At 29.3% G+C, this 23,508-nt stretch overlaps 1 protein-coding gene across 1 annotated transcript in view; it reads right to left on the bottom strand.

Moving 5' to 3' along the window:
• LOC107449199 (voltage-dependent calcium channel type A subunit alpha-1) overlaps positions 1-23,508 on the bottom strand; it is a 349,547-nt gene that overhangs the window by 82,852 nt on the left and 243,187 nt on the right. The window contains exons 5-9 of the mRNA XM_043053258.2: positions 21,900-22,039; positions 13,415-13,515; positions 5,449-5,604; positions 3,704-3,930; positions 1,881-1,984 (exon numbers count right to left, since the gene is read on the bottom strand). Of these exons, the coding sequence (XP_042909192.1) occupies positions 1,881-1,984; positions 3,704-3,930; positions 5,449-5,604; positions 13,415-13,515; positions 21,900-22,039 (728 nt within the window). The remainder of the gene's footprint in view (positions 1-1,880; positions 1,985-3,703; positions 3,931-5,448; positions 5,605-13,414; positions 13,516-21,899; positions 22,040-23,508) is intronic.

Here is a 23,508-nt window from a genome sequence, read left to right as displayed (position 1 = left end):
AATATTTAACACGTATTCTTTACGAGTTCTTCATAAAAATTATCGATTAGAGGGAAAAAAGGTCTCTTAATAGTTAGATAAATTCAAATCCCCCTTTTTTTTAAGTAGTACTTCTTATTACTAAGAATAAACATTTCATGCAGAGTTGTTTTCAATTAAATATCTTAAATTCAATTCTTTGTATTTACATAATTTGTACAACACACATTATTTGCTTTATCGCAGTTTCTATTACAGATATCAGTCGGTTGAATAACATTTATTTTGCTATTGTGCCGAAACAAATTTCGACCAATTATAAAGTGGGTTCTGATCACGTGCATTACGTGCTTATTTAGACTTTTTTTTAAAGATTAGATGCCATTACCCGATATACCCTACACCAGTGTTTCCCAAAGTGTGGTACGCGTACCCCCAGGGGTACGGGAACAGTTTATCGGGGGTACGCGTTCTTATGCGAAATATCTTGCAACAAACGAAAATTTAAAAAAATTTTATTTAAAAAAAGCTAGCCATGAAAAGTTACGATTACGTATTTTTCTATTGGCTATTTTTTGCTGAGTCAACGGTTAATAATTAGTGGTGTCAACAGCTAGTTGTGATTTTTAACTTTTGTGCAATTTTTTTCTAGTAAAAAATACATTCATTTTTTTATTAGTGGTACGCAGCGCTACAAAAAATTTAGAAAGGGTACACAAAAGTCATAAGTTTGGGAAACACTGCCCTACACTGATGTTTGCTATTAAGGTCAAGTGGTTAAAGTTAATCGGATAGTTCAGATATAGTTAAGTTATAGGTAAGTTTGATATAGTTAAATAACATTATCTGATTCAATAATATTACTACTGCCTTGGCTATCAAGGATAAAAGACCACTACTAAACCAACCTAATGCTTGGATTAGTTCTTGTGAGGAGGCGCTGTTGCCAAAAGCTGGCAAAATAGCAGTGGAGATAATTTACCTAAGATCGGTACAACAGCCACTGCTTTATTTTATGATGCTTCAAAATGGGGATGCTAATTCTAGCCGTGTCATACGCTAATAACATGTCAGTGCTTAACGTAAAGATATGCAATCGATTATAATAGTCTTGTATAGTCCCTTATTAGGTACTTTATTACTTATTATTATTTTAGAGGAATGTGTATACATTTAATGAAATTGAGGAAGCGTAAAATGCTGAAAAAGTTTGAAAGTTGTTGAAATTTTTTTTTAACGTGTCTATGTTTTTACGCTTTAAATAAACTTTGGAGTATAGTTCCCACTATTTTTGGTTTTGAGGTGAACTAAAATTTTTTACATTGCATGCAGTCACATTTTTTGTTTCCTTTTTCACAGTTATAGTTTTATTTATTTATTCAGTTTTTGTTTATTTACTGACAACACATATTTTCATGATCATTAGAATCAGTTTATGGCCTCATTGCAAAAACAATTCGTTTAATAAACAAGCACTTTTTTAGTAATATATTCACACTAGTTCTTTCAAACAATTTCTTTTGTCAATTTTACATAATATTTTGCAGAATAACTACAGTTCAGTAATTGAAAATGTATTTAGTTTACCTCGAAACTAACTATGCACTGAAGTTTTTCTCAGTGTATAGTATTAAATAAATGCATAGAAAATTGCCTTTCTTGAACAATTGTTAAATCATAAAAAACAAAATTATGGGATAGTTTATTTAGAAATAAAACTTTATTTTTGACATTTAGGAAACTTTTGTTTATGCTTGTTGTATCATAGATAATTATAGAGGAAAAATTACACCATATTTATTAAAAAATTTATACTATATAGTGAAAAAAAATAAAAAAATTGACGCAACTTGTATTTACATATACAATGAAAAAAATAGTTAGAGATATTGTATTCTTACCCACTAAGTACACCAAGAACTAAGTTGAGCATAAAAAATGATCCGAGAATAATAAGAGGTACAAAATAGATCCAGTTGAAGCTACTTCCTAGGGCATCATTAGTCTGTGAAAAAAATAAAATAAAACAATTCATAAAAAACATAAAATTTAATCAGGTAAATATGTAAAAGATATAAAATGCTAATGTGAAGAATGAGTACTAATTTATTTTGTTTAAGTTATAGAATGTGCACATTCTTAGTAAACATAAATGACATATTTCCTAAATGTAAATTTTAAATTTGTGAATTATTTATAGATATACGAAGGAGGTACCATTGTTTCAGAGAAAATTAATTAAATATAAATAAATAGATGCATAGATCCTCTTTTAAATCGCTGCATATTTTAATATCTTAAAACGTCCTCTTTAAAAGGTATATACAAGTACATTTATAAAAGTGAAACAGTATTGAAAACTATATAGCCAAACTATGCACGAGGAATGTAAGATTTCTAATCAAACATGTAAATATTTTAGCTTCAATAATATAAAATGCTGATTAAGCACCCTTAAGGTTACTATGTTCTCAGATAAGATATATGATAGGATCTTAAAAGATAATAATAATTTTCTGTTAATAATATTATTATTTATTCCTCCATCAATTTTTATTCCTGAAAAACAACTACATTACTGCTTATTCGTACTTAACATTTATTTTTTAATAGTACTTCTTATTTACAGTAAAAGTATTAGAGTTAAGTATGCTGTTAATGTACTTTTTTCCGACACATAAATGATAGGTTCATTTTTATTGTACAAAAATAAGCATTTGAAAAAGTTATTTGAGCATGTGAAACCTTCAGTTAAGTTTATTAAAATTTTGGGACTTTTTTAAGATGGATATCTTTGTTAATTAATGATTTAAAAAAGTCATTTTCAAGATTCACATACTTTATTCGATTAATATAGCCACAGACATCAGAATTGTATTTGATGAAAAGCTTTACTCGGTGTAACTGTAATTTATACTGTTACTTTTGTATTACGTAACTGTAATACGAAACTGGTGGCATGATACGGAGATACGGAGTTGAACATTGGTCAACCGAAAATTCGGTCGGCTGTTCAATGACGGTTATAACATAAAATAAAATATAATTTATACTGCAACCGCGATGACTCAGGGGATAGAGCGTTCGCCTTCTAATGAGGTGAGCCGGGTTTGAATCTCAGCGATGGCTGGTCAATTCGAATTCCGCATCCGGCTTGCACCGACCATAGTGCTGACGTACAATATCCGCAGTAGTAGAAGGATCATGGGTTAGAGTCACATTGCCGTCCCCTTGCCGAGCAAGGTTTTCGTGGTTCCCTCAAAAAGTTCTTAATGAAAGGAAATTTCTCCCAATACTTAAGCCAAGAGTTTCCTTGTCTTCTGGTTTGGATTCAAAATTTCAAGACTACGGGATTGAACATTAGTCATGGTATACCGAAAAAATTGGGTCGAGTCTTCAACGACTATTATAAAATAAAATATAAAAACTTAATTTATGCAGCGCCAAAAGAGTTATGTAATTTGATATCAACAAGTCATCAAAAGGAAGTAATTTTATTTTTAAATTATATTTACATGGTAATAGAGCAAAACTAGTTGTGTTTTCAAATAATAGAAACCAAGCTTGTAAAATAATGGAATTATCATTACATTTCTTAAAAACATTGAAACTGTTTTGTAAATGTCTTTTAATTGGCAGAACTAAGTATGAACATTAAACAAAATAAAATAATTAATGGAAAAAAAAAGATTTAAAATTGATAATAAAAAAAGATAATATTTACCCAATATAAAATGGCTGTCCAGCCTTCCATTGTGATGCATTGAAATACCGTCAACATGGCAAAAAAAATATTATCAAAGCTAGTAATCCCATAGTTAGGTCCCATCCAACCCTCTTCGCATTGTGCTTTATCCGGATCGCAAATGTAAGCCCCGGTCGGGATTTTCATAGAGTCCTCACTGTATTTGTAGCAAGGGGTCGTTTGGTCTCCCTCAGTAACAATTTCATCTGAAATGGAACATTAGATTTGGTAGAATTCATCTAACAAACATATCAAAAATATTGAAATATAATTACTTGCGAAAAAACTACATTTTCTTATGATAAAAAAATTGCCATTATAGAGATCACCTTACTTCCTTATTTTATTATGAATTAAATTATCAAGTATTGTACTGTCTGTAAAATTATTCTATTGTCCTTTAAAAAAGGAAGGGTGATGTGCCATAGCAATTTTTAGTATCATAACATTGCATACATTTTATCACTAAAAACGTTTTCCCTATTGTTTTGTTACGTACGATAGGAAAAACATAAAGAACAAAAAGTTAAGTACAAAATATCTTTAAAGCATAGTTGTGCATGTAGCAAATTTTTTTTTGAAATTTTACAATTGACGTGTTTTATTGCAGAGAAGTTCTTAACACAAGTTAAAAAATTTGGAATACAACAGTAACATTAAATTATAGGCATTCGTTTGCTAAACTAATTTCAGGCACCAACATGTCAAATGCAACAAAAAAATTGTTCCCAGTGTTATTGATGGCAATGCTTGCATGTCACATTTTCGATGGCAATTGGTTTTAGATGAAAGTTTAGATCGATTTTTAATAGCAGGATGTGATGTAAATATCTGAAATATTATTGAAGATTTGCTGAAGGTCTAAAAATTTTATATTTTACGATAGTAGGATAACGAAGAGTGATAGTGAAGCAAGACAGAACAAATTTATCAATGATTTATGCATGAGAAAAATATTTTTGGGGAAAATAACTACATGAAAATAAAATGAGAGAAGAAAAAGTGTGATCGATAACTGCAAATGCAAAACTCGGATATATTCCATATTTTTATAAGAGATTAACACAAAAATAACAGATTCATTGAGGATTTAATTTAATTATCAGCAACTGTACGAGGATGGGCAATGAAAATTTGTTGAAAGTTAATAAGAGTTGATTTAAATAGATTTTTATAATATTTTTAAACAAGTCAGTATGTTTATTTATCACTCCTCGTATTTCTTTTCTATGCAGTATAATTCGATAACGTATGAGTCAAATTATGCGTTTTGCTGTTACAAATTGCATGAATTCTTAATACTTTTAAATAGACTAAAAATTAAAGTAATGAGGCACCCAATGACAAACCTCATTAGAATTAGATTTTCGAAACCAACACCACCGTTAAGAAGAGGATTTTAAGACATTCCTTTTATGGAAAAAAATGAATTGAGAATAATAATACTTTTTTTCAATTTTAGTCTTTAAACAAACACAAAAAACTACTTTTAGGAACAAAAACTTAATTTTAAAGAATGGGTTCTAAATGTAAACAAAAATTAACAAGTAAAATTTCAAAAAAATTCTAATTAAATAAAAGCTTGTCGAAAATTTCGAGGTTTTTAAATTTAAATCTTATCACACCACCAATTATAATAACTTAAACCTTTCAATAAATTAATCGTAAACTTATCTTGAATAAGAAATAGAGGGTAAAAAGTAGCAATAGAAAGATGAACTTACATCTATCCAATATATTGTAACAAGTTTTATGAAGAGCACCACTGTAAAATTCAAGGCCTATAATAGCAAATATTACAATGGCAAAGAGCACCAAGAGGCCAATTTGGAGTAGAGGTGCCATTGCCTTGATGATAGACTTGAGAACTACCTGAAGACCTACAAAAATAATACACGAATAAATATTTTGAAATTAATGAATATGCAGAATGATAAAATCACAAACGTGTTTTTTATACAATGTAATTTATGAACATATGTGATGTTGTTCATCACTCATTCTCTCTCCCTATCTCTTTTATTTTACCCCTTACTCAATTAAGCACTCTTATTTTTTTTCTTCCCGTTTCTGTAAGTTTAGATCTGTAAGCTAATTCTCTCATCTTCCAGTTTTGGTTTAAATCCTTCCAGAAATTTCCAGGTACGTGAATTCGCGATAACTCGAATCTGATGACTGACGAGAAACTTCGACATATCGGAAGATCGACTTACCGTTAGTTTCGGTTTTGGACTTTCAAAATATTGTCGGATTATTTAATTAATGCTTATTAATCATTTTTCTGACAAGCCATTTACGATAAGACTGTTTGAAGCACTTTATGATACCAAGGTCCATCAGCTGCAACTTTGCTGTTGTGTTTGGCGGGAGAAACTGCAAGTTTACGGCCTTCAAATTAGGTAGATCACTATGCGCTGTGCATTTATCCATTAAGAGTGTCACTTTTCTTTTTTTAGCGAAGAATTTCCGATCCAATTTTCTTACATAGTCTTCAAATAAAGCTGATGTCATCCAAAACTTTTTGCTAGACTTGTAATCCAAAGGATACGCTTTTACATTCTTGAAACATCGGGGATTTCGGTATTTTCCGATAACAAGTAAGGGCAATTTCTCTGTCCCAGACGCATTTCCTCCTACTAGGACAGTCAAACGTTCCTTGCACATTTTGCCCCCTGAGCAGTTTTCATCCTTAAGCATCATAGTCTTATTTGGAAGACATTTAAAAAATAAACCCATTTCATCAATATTGAAAACATCATTTTCACTGTATCCTTGAAGTAAATTTGGTAACGTTTCATTTAACCACTGTTCACATACTTCAAGAGGGACAGCTTTAGCTTCTCCATGAAGAGTGCGAAAGACATTGTATGTGTTTTGCAAAGGAAAGGGCAAGATATCAGCTCCTAGTTTTTTTTTCTTGCTTTAAGAGATCCAAAAAAATCGAGTTAAAGGGAGTAAAATCCGAGTAATCGAGAATAATTAACATGAAATTGAAGATAAAAGGGTCGGGACCTCATAAAAAAATCGAGTTATAGTAATATTCGAGTTATCGTACTTCGAGTTATAGCGAATTGACTTATAAACAAACAGAAATGTCGGTTGGATAAATTTTCAGAAAATTCTGTACTGGAATATTTTTAAGTGTGTCCATGTATAGATGGATGATTTGTCTTTCGATATAGATAACTATGAGAATAGATTACAACACAGAGGTAACGGTATGAGTTACAAGTGAGTACTTGCAACTTAAAAAGAAGTCAAGTGATTATGCCCAACCTAAAGCCCCTGAATTAGACAGGCCGACTTATCATCTATTTTTGGAGCAAAGAACACAATACTGACGTAACATTAACTTGCGAACTTGTTTGCTACAATATTGCTTGATAGGTCAGCTCTGATAGTATAGGAGCCGTAGCCTAACCATGTGATTGCAATAAGATTTAATTGGATAACTCTAATCCTGATTATAACGTCACACGTGTGTGTTGAACCTAATTGGCTTTTGAATTGACAAATGTCACGATTTGCCAACGATGACGTTACTTTCAAGTATCCAATTGTTGGTGAAAATATAACGAATGTGTGATGCAACTTAAAGATGATCCTGCTTGGAGGATTTTTAAAAGTTGCAACACTTTAGCCAGTATGATTTTCTGATCTTATTTGATTGATTAAAATAAAGAAAAGAATTTATCATAGAATCTAGTTGATTTGTAAAGTTTTGGTTTCGTGCGAATATTTTATGGTTTGTCTATTCTTATGGTTGGGATTTTTTTAAATGTCAGATTTCATTAATAATGCAGTTATTATCAGGACACACAAATAAAGAGAACTGATAAGGGGATAGATTTATATTACTGTTTGACGTTCAAAATAGGTTGATAAATAGAAAAAATAACTTTAAAAAAGAGGTGGATAAAATTGGTTGTGAAAATTTTAACTTTGAATTTGCCATTAGCTGTATGTGAAATAATTTGGTGTTTAATGAGTATGTTTTAATAATAAAAATTTAGTTTTAAGTTTATTTAAATACAAGTATTTTTGAAGGACATTAAGCAAAAAGTTAGTGAACATAAGTAATGAAATTTAATTACAATTCATGGGAGTGCTGAGATGAAACAAAAATTGCTATGATTTTATTTATTCAGGGGTTTGTTTGTAATTATTTTAACTATTTAGTTGTATATGTTGAATATTTTACCTATAATGTTTTTGAATAATATCAAGTATAATTAATAAATTTCATCAGAGCCTTGATTGGTAATTGTAAAATTAATTAAAAATGATAAAAATCTGCTTGAAATGTAAAATTAATCTCCTTTAAATAAAAGAAACTCCGATTTAAGTAAAGAATAGGATTTTTGATTTTTTAAAAAATATGCTTTTTGCCAACCTTTGATATAAATATGTATGATTTTGCCAACCTTTGATATAAGTATGTATGTATGTATGATGTAGACCACCTTTACTATATATTTGAAAAATTCTCATCAAAAATAAAAGGAAAAATTCATCGCTTTGGAGGTCTCAAATTCTGATATAAAAAAAATTATTTGAGAGCTATCGAAAGTTAACAGATCACAACAGTAGAAAGTGAGTCTGAAAAATTAATTTCATTGGTGGAAGGAGTACAAAGAAGTGGGAACTGGTTATTAGAAACAACTTCGATATTTTATCAAACAGTCAAAATAGTTTTTTTTATCCCGTTATATTCCACTAATGATTTATTAGATTTCGAAAAGATTAGATTTTTTTGCATTAATATTTATTTGCGATTCATAATGAGAAGAATTTTTCGTCCCTATTTTTAACAAAGATTTTGAAAATTTATATTAAAGGCGATCATAACATATTGCTCGAATATGTTTTGTAAAGTTTGTAACAAATTAGTTTTCTGTTAAAAAAACAGAAGGATTTCGAAATTTACGACTTGGAAGTGAAAAATTAAAATATATTAAATTAGATAACTAATTCAAAAAAGAGTGCATATTACAACAAATTTAATAATAAAAATATTCGAAATATTAAAATTTTTAATAAAGAGAGTTTAGCAAGATTTAAATTCTTGAGTAAAAAAAATCAAAATATTCGCATAGAAAAATCTTAAATAATTTAGTATAATTAATAAAAAAAAATTGTTTCGGAATTTTTTGGCCTTTTGTTTCAATGTATACTTTTCTGTTACTTTTCTTTAAAAAGTAAAAAAAAAATATATTTTATTAAGCTAGAGAATATCAGTTCATTTAAAGTAAACTATTCAAGACGTAAGAAGTTTGTTTCTTACTTCTCTTACTTAAACTTTTTAAAACATTTCCTTGTATCAAATAATAATCACTTGTTTTTACATTCTATAAGTAGTCTCAAGCACAAACATTTGTTGGTTTTGTGCAAAATAAGTATTTGAATCTTGAACATATTTTCTGAGAAGGTTGTTTTCAATTAGTTATTAGAAATTGTAATTTTAAAATTCTTGCAATTTAAGTGGTAAAAAAACTTGTCCCCAAATTAAATAAATTTCAAACAAAATGGTGGCAATCTCTGTTTACAACCTTATTTAAATATTAAAATTGAGATTTTTAATTGTCAGGGAAATATGGCGTATAAATAAAAGAAATTTCTTTTAATAGTTATTTTATGCAGTTTTAATAGTTACGCACTTTAATTATTGTCATTTTCTAAAGTTTTATTAAGGTGATGGTTATAATTAAAGACATTCGTATCACAAACTAAAAATGCTGAAAATGTCATGTCAATAATATCACATTTTAACAATTTATAATAATATATATATACAATTTTTAACAATTTATATAATAATTTAAAATTGGCATTGCTACCAAATTTAAGAATTTGATGGTTTTCATTATAAATTCTGAATTCCTAATTTTTACTGTAAATTAAAATCGAAAAAAAAAATTTTTTTTTTAAAGATCAGGACAATGAAATGAAGGTATGAGAAAAAATTGTTTAAAAAAATATTTAACTGGAACAAAAATATCAACAAATTATTAAAACGCATCTAAACTATTAAGACTTGAGTAAGTATTTAAGAATCATTTTATAAACAGAAAATCAAGTAATAGATTCTTCTGAAGATTTGACAAAGACAATGAAAAAATAGAAACATATATTAATACCTTGCATAAATATTGTTTTACCTATTAGGCGTTATTAAAAACATTAAATTTGTGTATTAAATGTATTGTCTCATACCTAAATCACAAACTCATAAAACTAACTAAAACATGAATTTTTTGTTTTTTCTCAATATAGCCATTTGATTAAAGTTAAAACCACGATTATTTAAGATTTACACATAAAAAATATTTATATATAATTTCAGAATGAATTACCAGATATTTCTTGAATTTTTATACCCCTTGAACCTTAATTGATTTTTTAGGGTAAGTCTAGGTTCAATGATCAAACAGAATAGATGGCCAGTCTAAATATCTCCGATATTTATCGATTGCCTACAGCAGATGAACTTTCATTGGAAGTAGTTGAATTTTTTCATTAAATTGCACAAAGCGTTGTTCATAATTAAAATTTTAATGCTTACTTCATTAAAGGGTCACAATTTTTGCGTGAATAAGGTATTTTGTTTTTATATTATCTACATATTCTAAAACATAGGTAATGTAATTTTCAAACTAGCATAGATTTTTAAAGCATGCATGCAGTCCAATATTTGTTCCTGAGTAAAATCAAAATAATATAATGACAAAGACAAAGTGACGTTATAAATTCGGTTGCCATATCATCTTTTGCTTTTGGAGAGATGTTCACATGAAATCGAGGAGTTATGACTTCTTTTTATAAGTACGTACAAACATATCAGGAGATGCGTCTTAAAAAATTTAAGCAGTTATAGCAAAATTAAGAAAATGAGGTGTGTTTTAATAATTTCGTATTCACTACCTTACTTCACTATTTCTAACATAGTTGCGAATTTTGGTTTATTTTTAATTTGAAGGGGTATTAAATATTTCGCCATTTCTTACTATTAGTATGTGAAAAACAGTCGAAAAAAAGTTTCAAACAAGAACTTATGGTTTTAATTGGAAATATTGTAAAACGGAGGAAATTACCATTTCAGAAATAGATAAAATTGATAAGCAAGTTATAACTATTAAAAAATAAGATATTTACATCAGCGAATAAGATAAAATAGACTTTTAATTAACTAATTCTACTGATGCAAAATTTCATAAAGATCAGTGTGTTGGCTGTGGAAAAAGAGTACAATACCGCAGCTGAAAATAATGACTGAATAAGATGCGTAAGGTGCATGAGATGGATCCATGAAAAATATACAAACTTTGAAAAACCTTGCCAACATTGCGGTAAAAGTTTTTCGAAAGTGAAGGATTAAATTTGTTCATTACATTTTGTTTATTAGATTCGTTTTACTTATTTTTCATAATAAAAGTCATTATTTACAACTTATCATAAACTATTTATGGTAAAGTTTACGAAATGTATTTTCCCTATTACAATTTTAATTTTTTTTTACTGTATTGGATGGCCAACTCTCCTCGAAATTAAAAAGAAATAACTACTAGTAAATTTATTTTCAAATATATTAACTCCATATTTCATTGTTTTTACTCAAAAGATGCTGAGTGCGTGTATGAAAATGGGAAATTTACCGTTCGTCTTAGCCTTTTTATTTTCGATTTGAAAAAAATTACGATCTGTCCTAAAGTTACCCTATATAAAAAATTCCTAAAACAATTCTGTGTTAAATAGTCTTGAGGAAGTAGTAGATCAACTTTTCATTATTGCAGCATTAAGAACTGATGAGTTGATTGAGATGAAGAACCGAACAGGGAATTTTTAATTGCTTTATAGCTGGTTTTTGAGATTTTTATAAAAGGCCAGATATATCCACCCAAGACACCGTTGAGCTTAAATGTATAATCCACTGCAGAAGTGTTGCTAACAATAATTGTATTGGCAGGTAAGAGTTATTCGTGTAGGTATCTGAGATTTATAGGATTGCAGTGTTTGGGGAATCCAATTAAGTTGCATGAGAGGAAGAACTGCGATGGGGAAGATTTTATTGGCTTATATTAGTTTGGGTGCAAAGAAAAGGAACTGAAATGCACTAAGCGGATATATCCGTACAAGACGTTGAATTAGGTAAAAGCATATTCCCAGTCAGAATTATTGATATAAGGTGTAACAATAATTCTGACGGGGAATACGTTCGTATGGATATGCCTCTTAAAGGATGTATTCATTTAAGAAGTTGTTTCGTTATAATGCATAATTCACAATAGAAATATTACTGACAATAGTTGTACAGCAAGTTAAAAGGTATTCAACAAGATAACTAGTTATTCAAGATTATAGTGATTAGGAAATCTGAAAGGTCAAATGGGACCATGATTCAGAATATTTTATTGACTTGTATTTGGTTTCTGAGCTTTGGAAAAGTACAAGTATAATAAACGGATATATGACGGTGAAATGGCTGAATTCATTTTCTAAGTCAAAATTATTGATAATGTGTTAACGCATGGGTCGCCAAACCTTTTCGATCATCGACCATTATATATTTTTTCGAAATCTCAATCGACCCCCAGCAAAGTAATTTTTTGTTAATTAAAATGAAACTCTATTAGATACTGTGTTTGCTCATTTATTTTATGATTTTAAACATTTATTAAAGTAATAGTACATTGTGTAACAATAGTTTTATGAAAAAATAAGTAAAGTAACTACAGATTTATTGTTTCTTAATGAATGAGATGGGTGTGCCTGGTGTTTTTTTTGCAAGGTTCGCCATTTTGGGTACAAAATTGGTCAATTTTAATCTTAAATACCCTCGAAACTCCACATTTAACTTATTTCTGTACTTAGTTAAGACTGAAACCGGGTTCAACCATATAGGAACTTGAAAATCCTAGCATAAATGGCTGAGCAATTTCGTAGAGTTTTACACATTTTTGCATTATATTTATATTTGTCCAAAATTTGCTTATATTGTTAAATTTTTAAAAAGCGTCTTTGCTTCAAGATCCGATAATAATTCAGCAAGCTCAGCTTGCAGGTTGATGTCCACGCTTTCAATCTGAGCAGAAAATGGCACAATAATCCAATCAAGGATGTCAATGTTTTCCAAATCAACAAAGCGCAGTTTAAAATCGTTGCTCAGTTTTTGAAGATGGCCTGTATATATATAAAAGTTTTAATAATGACTATCAGGTATGAGGGATTTGCGTATTAAGAATTGTTTTTTCTTCGATCCCCAATCGACCCCCAGGCTCACATCGACCCCCGCTTTTGTTACATAGACCCCTGGGGGTCTATATAGACCACTTTGGCGACCACTGTGTTAACGGATAGATCGGTGTAAGACTTTAAATTGGGTGAAGACAGAATCATTACTGCGAATCATATTGCAACATCAGAATTATTACTAATGTGTAGTAAACAGGTACACCTTTATAGGACGTCGAGTAAATTAAAAACATAAACAATGTCGTAATTTTGCTAAAGCGTAGTAAACGATGCGTTCGTATAAAACGTTGATTTTCCTAAAAGCAATCCAATTATTGCTAAGGTATTGTCGACAGATATATCCGCTTAAGACGCTGAATTTGTTAAAAACATAATAATAACAACAGAGGGCAGCACATAATAGAAACTCACCTCATACATAATCATGAAATACACACTTACTTGGTATACCAGATACCAGCTTCAAAGGCCTCAGAACTCTAATAGCTCTCAGTGTTCTCAAGTCTACATCTATGTCTTGGGGTACAATGAATGTTATAAACCTGGAAAAATGGGAGGATATCTACAGGTAATCTAAGCTAAGGGATTACAAATGCAAGCAACAGAAGTGACTAATGCATCCATTCGGTTATCTACTGGTAACTAGGCAGATGTACCATTACTACAGAAGTAGATTTTAACTACATAAATTTTAACTAAGTAGAATGTAGGATGCGTGATGAAGTTTGCCGTGAAAGTTAGTTTCTCTTTTTTGTACTTGTTTTGTTGGCACAATAAAATATTATAAATTTTTTTTGCAAACAGCTGCGTAATTAAATGATTAAATACGAATTATTTTTTTTTAAACTTTATTAACAATGAAAATTTTATCAATAATAATAAAGAATGAAAAGCATAAGCGAATGTTATGAAAAATTCAAAATTACAAATAAATTACGAAAAATCTTCAAAAGTATTACAAGGCTATGATTCTAAAAGTGAATTTGTGTTTGTGGAGGTCGTTTAGGCGTAAATATTTCTTCGATTCTAATTAGAGTATAGAATTAAAGTATGAAATGCGTGTAACTTCATGCGTACAATTTTAAAATGTCAATTAAAATTATTAAAAGGGGACTTGGAAAGAATGACAGATTAAAAAAAAATTAAACGAAGCGCAGATTGGAATTTGGCTCAAAAATGCTTAAAAATGCCTTTAAGCAATTTTAATGTACAAAATGTTGAGAAATTTTACAGAAAGGACACACTTCATTACACCATTCATAATATATCTTCCTGCGTACAAATACAATCATAAATAGGCTATACTAATAATAATATAAAAATATTTTAAAAATATATCATTTGAAAAAATATAAATTGGGTATTTTACAAACAAGTAATACCAATTAAGCCCATGTTTTCTGAAATAAATATTTCATCAAAGAATTTACACAGGAAATAGAGTTATAAATATACTTTATTTAAATAACTTCTAGTATTATAGTTTAAGTGAGGGGCTAGTACTGTAGGAACTATACAAAGCACACTTTCAAATAGAATTCTAAAGCACTATGATAGAAAACTATGAGGGACTACAGAGATATTTGTCTATGTTCATTCGGGACTATCAGTAACACCCATTATGAGGAACTGTGAGATTGTGAACTATATGATTGTGAGTGGGAGCTACATTAGTGTGACCAAAGGACTATCTATTTTCCTTGTTTCTGTTCCCACTCTTTAACTTACTTGGTGTTCTAGACACAAGTTTCAGTGGACGTAATACTCGGAAGGATCGAAGCATGCGTAAATCTAAGTTTTCGCTCTCTTCGGCAGTTATGTTAATAATCCTGAAACAAGCAAAACTTTTCTTAACTGTATTCAAAGTCAAAATGTGACCTCGACTACTGAGTTTTGGGAACAAAAATTGGTTTCTTCTGGAATAAAAATTCATTCTGCATCTCTCAAAAATTATGATTTGTTAAAGGAGGTCTTAGCAGTAAATTTATTGCAAAAAATGGATGGTTTGAAAGGAGGATTAAATTTTAAGCTCACCGGACAAATAATTAGTCACCTTTAGAGAAATAATAAAAAGCATATTTTGAAATTTTTTAATAGTAATTTTATGGTGTCTGTTGGCTCACTGAGGTTAGCTTGAGCATCATAATGAAAAAGCATGTTTAATTGAAAGTTCTGGATGATCAGGTGGGGCATTTCAGTCAACATCGTTATGATGAATTTGCTGTTGATACGCCTATTTTTTTAGATGGCTACAACAACATCGGCATGGAAAAATATTTCAATAGTTTTATGCAATGTGTGTAAAATAAAAAATATATAATTTTGAGTAACTGTTTCTCCAATGATTTGATTTTAACAAACTAATTGTCAATCTTAATGGTACAAAGGGTTGCCCTAAATGCTTTAATTAATTAGTTCTAACTATTAATAAAGTTAGGGAAACGATCTCAGCATACTGTCTCTGATTGAACATACTTTTACACTCAAAATATTAGGGGGGGGGGCAGAGTGAAATCAGGGATCTGGAGCGACCTCAAAAATTTAGTCTGGAGTGCTGTCGAAAGTTAGCAACCCCTAAATTCTAATTTTACCTACTTGCTTACTCTCAGAAAAATTTCAAGTGAATCAATTCCCCCCCCCCCAAAACAATTGTAAAATTTGGTTATCTAAAGACAATTTAATAATGTTTATTATTTTATTTAATAATGGTTGGAAATATTTCGAATGGTTAGGTCTACAAACTTTTACACATTTTTAAGTTATGTAGTTTCAAATGGCAAGTTGCAAAATGTAAACGAAATTGGTCAAATAGTTCTAAAAAAATGCAAGAATCAAAATACGAAATGACTTACAAACTCGCTCACATATTGTATATGAATTTGTTCAGGTATTTGTCACTTAAAATTGTGTAAAAATTTGTATGCTTTCAAATTCAAAAAGCTTTTGTCCCTTGTTGAAAAATTAATAATAAATAATCATTAAAATTTTATTTTTACATACAATTCATTTTTACAAACGAAATTTATAATTGTGAGCAAATACTTTTCGTTTCATTTAAAAACTTCCCGAGCATGATGAAATTTTTAAAAATGAAATTGACAATTTGGAGTGATACTAACTTTTAGAATTATATGTTCCAGATTGCGGTTACTTTTTATATTTCGATAGTCAAAAATCCGTATTTATTGAAAACAAAGAGTGATTATTCAGAGAAAGTACGCTGTTGTGTCTGTAACTTTATCAGGTGCTAGCACTGCTGTATATCACAGGTCACCTTTTTAAACCATTAAAAGTGGCATTTAGTTTGCGAAAATATGATGGTTAGAACAAAAGTTATTTAGAATGATTTTTTAAATTTATCTTACGCACTCTACACCCATACACTCTATTGCATATAGATTGAGTTGAAAAATAAACTGGACCTGCACCCCAAAGAAAATGTGAGAGACATGTTAGAACAATGGGTATAATGCCAAATTCAGCAGTTAGACTTGCGCGATCAAACACCATACAGATTTTAATTTTATGTAAAAACTTACGGACGCACTTATTACTCGGCTACATGGTATTAAACAGTACTTTAAGGGTGACTAAGGCTTTGTCCGTTGTGTTCATGACAAAAAAAACTTCAAATTATTATTTTTCAAATGATAAAAATCCAATAAAAATTAGCGCAAAAGATGTTAAAATATTGATTACTAGTATACTAGTAAATATATTACTAGTAAAAATATTCCTAGTAAAACATCACTCTTATTGTAATAAAATTAAAAGTAAATCAAAAGTGTCACATTAAGTTGAGAAAATCAATAAAGTTTTATAAAAAATTACACCATAAAAAGGCTGTAAAAAAGTAATCACCCTGAAAAATATGTTTAATTTTTGAATTGACAAATTTTAAAATTTTTTTAAAAGAGTAACCTCCTTAAAAACTATTTTATCGAAAAATTGTTCAGGGGAAATTAGTACAAAATAACGGTTATTGTTTAAATTTCATATGCAATTAATTATTATTTCAGATATTGATTTTCTTTAACAAACATGTAAAAGTAATCACAAAAGTAGTGACTATAAGATTTTGAAATTTATTATTTCTTCTAAATTATGTGGTTTTTAAACTTGAAAAAGTTATTAGCAAAGTAAAGTATTTATTTGCATTTTGTTTCAGAAAACACAAGTAAAAATAATTAACTAGTATATTTTTAAGTACTATAAATATCTAAGTTAATATAGTTTAGGGAATCCAAGGCATTAATGGAAAAGTATGCACGATTAAAAATTTTACAGGCATCGGCAAAAAGAGAGCAATGCAGTGCCAAATAAAAACTCACAATTGAAAATAGGATGAAGTGTTTATGTTAAAATTTTTAAATTTCATTCTTCAAGCTTCAATTAAAAAAGGTAAAAGAAAAATGGTTATACTTTATAAATATTTAGCTTAATTCAATTCATTGTGTTAAAATATATTACCTGACATTTTAATAAACATTTTACAAACTTTTAAATAACTTTTCACAATAGCAGTACAGTTTATCCAAATATTTTATCGATGAAAGATTTAATTCTAACAGTGTGTCAAGAAATGTAAAGTTCAAAAACAGGTGTAGTGTTAACAAAAGTTTAAAGTTTGCCTTACAAAAATGTTTAATTTTAAAATAGAAGGTTTATAAAGTGCAATTTTAATAATTTAGTTATTTAACGATAAAGAAAATCGTCGTCACTTATAAACAGTTACATTCTATAACAGTTACAAATAATAGAAATCTTACTTTTGTTACTTGTCAGCAGTTACATATTTTTAATGATATAAAAAATCTAAAGGACTATCAATAGAATACAGCAGGAGCTTCTAATTAAAATATACATTAGTGAGTTACAATTGACAGATCTGTAACAGTCTGTGAGACAAAATTTTTTGAAAAGAAAAGAAACAAAATTTTTTCTTTAAATTAACAAGGAGAATTCCGGAACTACAGACACACATTTTTTCTTGCTTTTATAAAAATAATTTAGACTATTAAAGTATTAATTTAGAAAAAAATTATTTAATAAAAATTAACTTTTAATAAAAATTAATTTAATTAAAGCTAATTTAATAAAAATTAATTTAATGAAAATTAATTTAATGAAAATTAATTTAATACAAATAAATTTAATGAATAGAAGGGACTATCAATACAATAGATTAGGTGTTTCTAATTAAAATATACTTTGGAGAGTTACGACAGATCTGTGACAGAAAAGAAACAAAAATTTTCCTTTGAATTAACAAGGTGAATCTCGGAACTACAACACGCATTTTCTTCTTGCTTTTATAAAAAAAAAATTAGACTATACAAAGTATTAATTTAATAAAAATTGTTTTAATACAACTATATGCTTTATGATAATTACACTACTGGCCATTAAAATTGCTAACACCAGGAAGGTGACTCACCACGAACGTGAAATTTGCAGGACGGATAAGGCATGTTGTGGTATGCAAATGATTAACTTATCAGTGCATTCATACAAAGCAAGAGGTGATAGCGACACCTACAATGTGTATAAAAAAAGGTTTGACGGTAAGTTTCTTAAGCAGAAATTGAATTTGAGTGCTATTCTTGGGTAAAAAAGTTTTTGATAAGCCTCGTGTAAGAAGGAGAAATGCCTACCAGCACGTGTTGTGGCCTAGCGGAATTTTGGTTTATCAAACCGAAGTATTGCTGCTCGCGTTGATCGAGATCCCATGACTGTTAGAAGAATATGGAAACGATGGGTTCATGACGATCATATGGAACGCCATGCAGGATCTCAGATACCCCCCATCACTAACAGCCGAAAAGAAAGGCATGTTCTCTACATAACCTAAGAGATCGTACAGCTACGTCATGAACTCTGATTTAACAAATGGGGTCATTTGCAAGACAGCAAGTGTCTGCACGAACAGTTCTGCGACGTTTGCAGCAGCATGGATTGTCAGCACGGCGACCAAGGCTTCGGCTACCGTGGACGCTGCATCACAGACAGGAGCGCCTCCAATGGTATGATCAACGACGAACCTGGATGCAGGAATGGCATCACGTCGTCTTTTCAGACGAATCCAGGTTTTGTATACAGTATCATGATGGCCACATCCATGTTTGGCGACATCGTGGAGAGCGTTCATTGTCAGTTTGCATTCGACATCGTCGTACTGGCCCATCACCTGGGGTAATGGTATGGGGTGCCATTGGATACTCGTTGCGAACACCTCTTGTTCGCATTGCCCGAACTTTGAAGAGTAGCCGTTACATTGATGATGTGTTAGGGGCAGTTGCTCTGCCTTATCTTCGAGGCATCCATAACGCTGCGTTTTAGCAGGACGATGCCCCACCACATGTTGCCCGCACTGTCCTGACCTTCCTCGACACAGAACATGTTCACCTGTTTCCCTGGCCAGCACGTTCTCCCGATCTCTTACCAATTGAAAACGTCTGGTCCGCCACCACTCGTCAGTCACTACGATCGATGAATTGTGGCGTAATGTTGAAATTGCATGGAATGCTGTACCCGTCCATGCTATCCAATCTCTGTTCGACTCGATGCCCAGGAGAATAACTGCTGATATTGCTGCCAGGGAAGGCTGCTCTGAGTACTGATTCCTCAGGATCTATACATCCAAATATCCTGAAAATTTAATCACTTGTTCTTCCAACTATAATGTATGTTTCCAATAAATATCATTCTGTTATTTGCATTCCTTCCAGGCATAGCAATTTTAATGGCGAGTCGTGCAGATTTTAAAAACTATGATATTTATGCTTGGTACTATTATCAAGTTATTTATGTTATACACTGTAAAGAACTTCGGCACAAATTACGGCATAAAGTACCGGCATTTTGTGTGCATCATCCGTATCCATTTCACCGTAAAACCCTTTGTTAACGTGTAATATAATACCGCAATTTTGTCAGTAATGTTAACTTAATTAGAGTGATTTAGTGATTATACATCAATTATTATTGTAAAAATTACGATCAAAAAATTATATCAGAATTTTTTTTCCATAAAAAGTTTCAATAAAAATTACCAGCACTCTGAGTGCAGAAACTTTCCCCCGTAATTTGATGCGGAATTTCTTTACAGAGCATGCCGAAAAAAATTTACATTTCCGATAAAATATAAAATTTTTGCTAAAAAGTTATTTTAAAATTGTGCAAATGATCATAAAGTGTAACTCAAAGTAAAGTTATATTTTTATATTTAAAGAGTTGAATATAAGTAATCAATACTTTTTCCAATTTCGCATCTGGTAAAAAAAATGGAAGGAAATATTGATCAATATAGCGAATACAAAATTAATGCGAAAAAAGAAAATGAGATTTAAGCAAAATGTCGCCAAGCGTGGTAACTTATTACGCCATTCTACTCTTTAACAACCCCAATTTGGACGATTTTAAAGCTCCTTGTCGTAACTCTCATTAAATATACGAACTCCATCATGGTGCTGTCTTGCTTGCATAGTATTTATAAATTTTTAATTGAAATATAATCTTCCACTGCTTTTAATTTATTAACTTATTTACTCTGCAATTAGAATTTTCAGATACATGAAAAGGAGTTTTGGAAAGTCGAACATTTAGTTTGGAAAGCTAAACATTTAATGAAATACTAAGTCAAATACGCTTTGATGAATCGAGAATCTTCATATGCAAAAATTTCTTCGCTTAACTAATGTACTTCATACTACTAATACCACCCTTTTGTGATTTCCATTTCCATTATTTATTTAGGAATGGGGATTTAGACTTCAAGAAACGTTTCGTTTCAAAAATATATTTTATTAACATTTTCCATTATTAAAAGAGTACTTAATTTGTATATCTCTTAATTTTTAATTCTTACGGCACAACTAGTTAACCTTTTAGTGTAGCAATTTTGCTCAAAATTTCTGAAGCTTGAAAATAAAATTAATCACACAACATTTATGATTGCTGGAAGTCACGTGTAATAATAATTAACAGTTGTTAAGCAATATTAGTAACGATTACGCCTATAATTTCAGTACGCAGAAATTATATTTATTCTTTACTTTAATTAGTACTGATTCTGATCACAGAATAAATATTTATGATTCTTCCTAATGATTTGCGTTAATGATTCACAAAATTCTGATGTTTTTAACAGTATATTCTTCCAATTTTTACTGTTATTCTTTTATTTATCTTTTATATTTATGAGGATCGATAAAATTTGTACAAAAATAAAACGATTATTTTTGAGCACATTCTCACTTAAAGTTATAGAAATATTTCATGTGTGTAAAATTAATTTTAAGAAACAAACCCTTACAAGAAAGAAAGCTAAATCATGATAGGGACCGGTAGAAACATTATTTGTATGATTATAAGTGATTGAAAATTCACAAATCACGAGTGATTTGCAAAATCGCCTCATTTATTTAACAATTGTCATTTTATGTTTCACAAATAATATGTTTAAATTCAAAACATAAAAATTAAATTTGCACAAAAGCTTCTGTAAACAGAAATATTAAAAATGTTTCACTAAAGTCAGTAGTTTGGATATATGGAATGAAATGAAAAGAGAAAAAAAATATTTAGGAAGAATAAGTTTTGCAAAAATTATTACTAACACATAAACGAGTTTAAATGTAAGAGATTTAAATTAATTATCGCCTTTCTTCAAAATAAAATTAATTAGATTATTTAATTAAGCATACTTGGTGAAAAAATTAAACTAGGCTCTCTCGTATTGCTGATGGTTTTCAGAGAAAGGATAAGAAAGCGAAGAAGTAAAACTTAAAGAATACATGATAAAAGTGCAACAAAAATATAGTCATCCAATAATAAAAATAGTAAAGAGAATAGAAATATAAAAGAATATTAAGATTCTTATATTAAATGTCAGTTGGTACAGATAAATCAAGAATTGTAAACTTACCCGGTAACTACAACAACAAAATCCATAATATTCCAAATATTTCGTAAATAAGCCCCTTTGTGAAGTATAAAACCTAAAGCTAATATTTTTAATAAAGTTTCAGAGCAGAAAATTCCTAAAAAGTATGGCTCCGTTGTCTCCTGTGAGAGAAAAACAAATATTATAAATAAATTGTTGATGTATTTTATATATCTTAGCATATAACTGGATTCTTTAATAATGAAAGTAATGTATATGAAATATTAGTATAAAACGAAAAAATAATGCGAATAAAGCAGAAAAGGGCATACTATACAAATAACACGTACATAAATGGTCATACTATAGTTTCGGTTCTATGAACAAGAACCTTACTCAGTGTCTAAAAACAAAATATATAGCATCGATTTATAGACACTGAGGAAGGTTCCAGTTAATAGAACCGTAACTACAGTATGTCTATTTTTGTGATTTTTTTTAACGTTGTTATTGACTATTTTTGGCTCTAGGCTACATAACACAAAGTGTTCCCTATTCTTTTTAGATATTCTGGTGTAAATAAGCCATTTTTGGCCCCATTACACCAACTTTGTGTCCTTTTTTGGTCCAAAGTATACCCTATCCCTTTTAGAAATATTGGTATATTTTATTTATTTCAAAATACATCTTTAAGAAGTAAATTTGAAAAAAAAATGTTAAAACAAAAAAAATATTGCTATATTTTGCTCAGTACAACAAGATTTTAAACTTTTCATCATAATCATATGATTGTAAACAAGTTATTACATAATAATAAAAAATATTAAAAACTGTAAATAGTTTCTTAGTATATTTACATGTTTAGAAACATAGATAAATAATTTTAGAAGAAAAACAAAGGAAGTAATTCCTTAAAGTCAACAAATTGAAATCAATTAAAACGTCCTACTTATAAGCAAAATAACTATATGTTTGTGAATAGTTATAGAATTAGTTTGTGATGTAATATATGTTTGTGATGTTCATATTTGAGCTTGTAATAAATTTTTTTGAAAATGTATAGTAATTTAAATAATGTAAATTTATGGAACATGCAATATGTGATATCGGGAACAAATTTAAAAGAAATATTCGATTATGTTATATATCTATAGTATACTTTGATCATGTGTTTCATATTTTTGACAGTACTTCATTTAGTTTTCTTTTTAAATAATGTTGAAAACGGTGCAATGTATTAATAAACTAATATATAAGGTAAATTTGTTTTGATGAAAAGTTAGATTTTAAATTAAAAAAATCATATTTTAGTGAATTTGTGAAACATATCTAAACAAAAACACAATTAAATTTTCCTTTGAAGATACATTATTATGAAATTTTATTCATAAAACAAAAAATATGATAAATTATTATTATAATGGATTACACATATGTGAGTAACCACCTTATTTTGAGCACTTAACAATTTTATGTCCATATGCTTTTTCCGTAAGAGACTAATGTAGTGTGTATGCTTAGGAACTTCATTTCCTCGACATATAAGTCTCTATTAGATAACCTCGCTGATAAGGCTTGTCATAGCTGATGATTTAACCCTAATGATGAGTTATGCATTCACTAAGAAAATGTGATATAAACACACTGCTGT

Source organism: Parasteatoda tepidariorum, chromosome 1 (genome assembly GCF_043381705.1).
Source record: "Parasteatoda tepidariorum isolate YZ-2023 chromosome 1, CAS_Ptep_4.0, whole genome shotgun sequence".
Lineage (NCBI taxonomy): Eukaryota > Metazoa > Arthropoda > Arachnida > Araneae > Theridiidae > Parasteatoda > Parasteatoda tepidariorum.
This window is presented reverse-complemented; position numbering and strand designations above follow the sequence as displayed.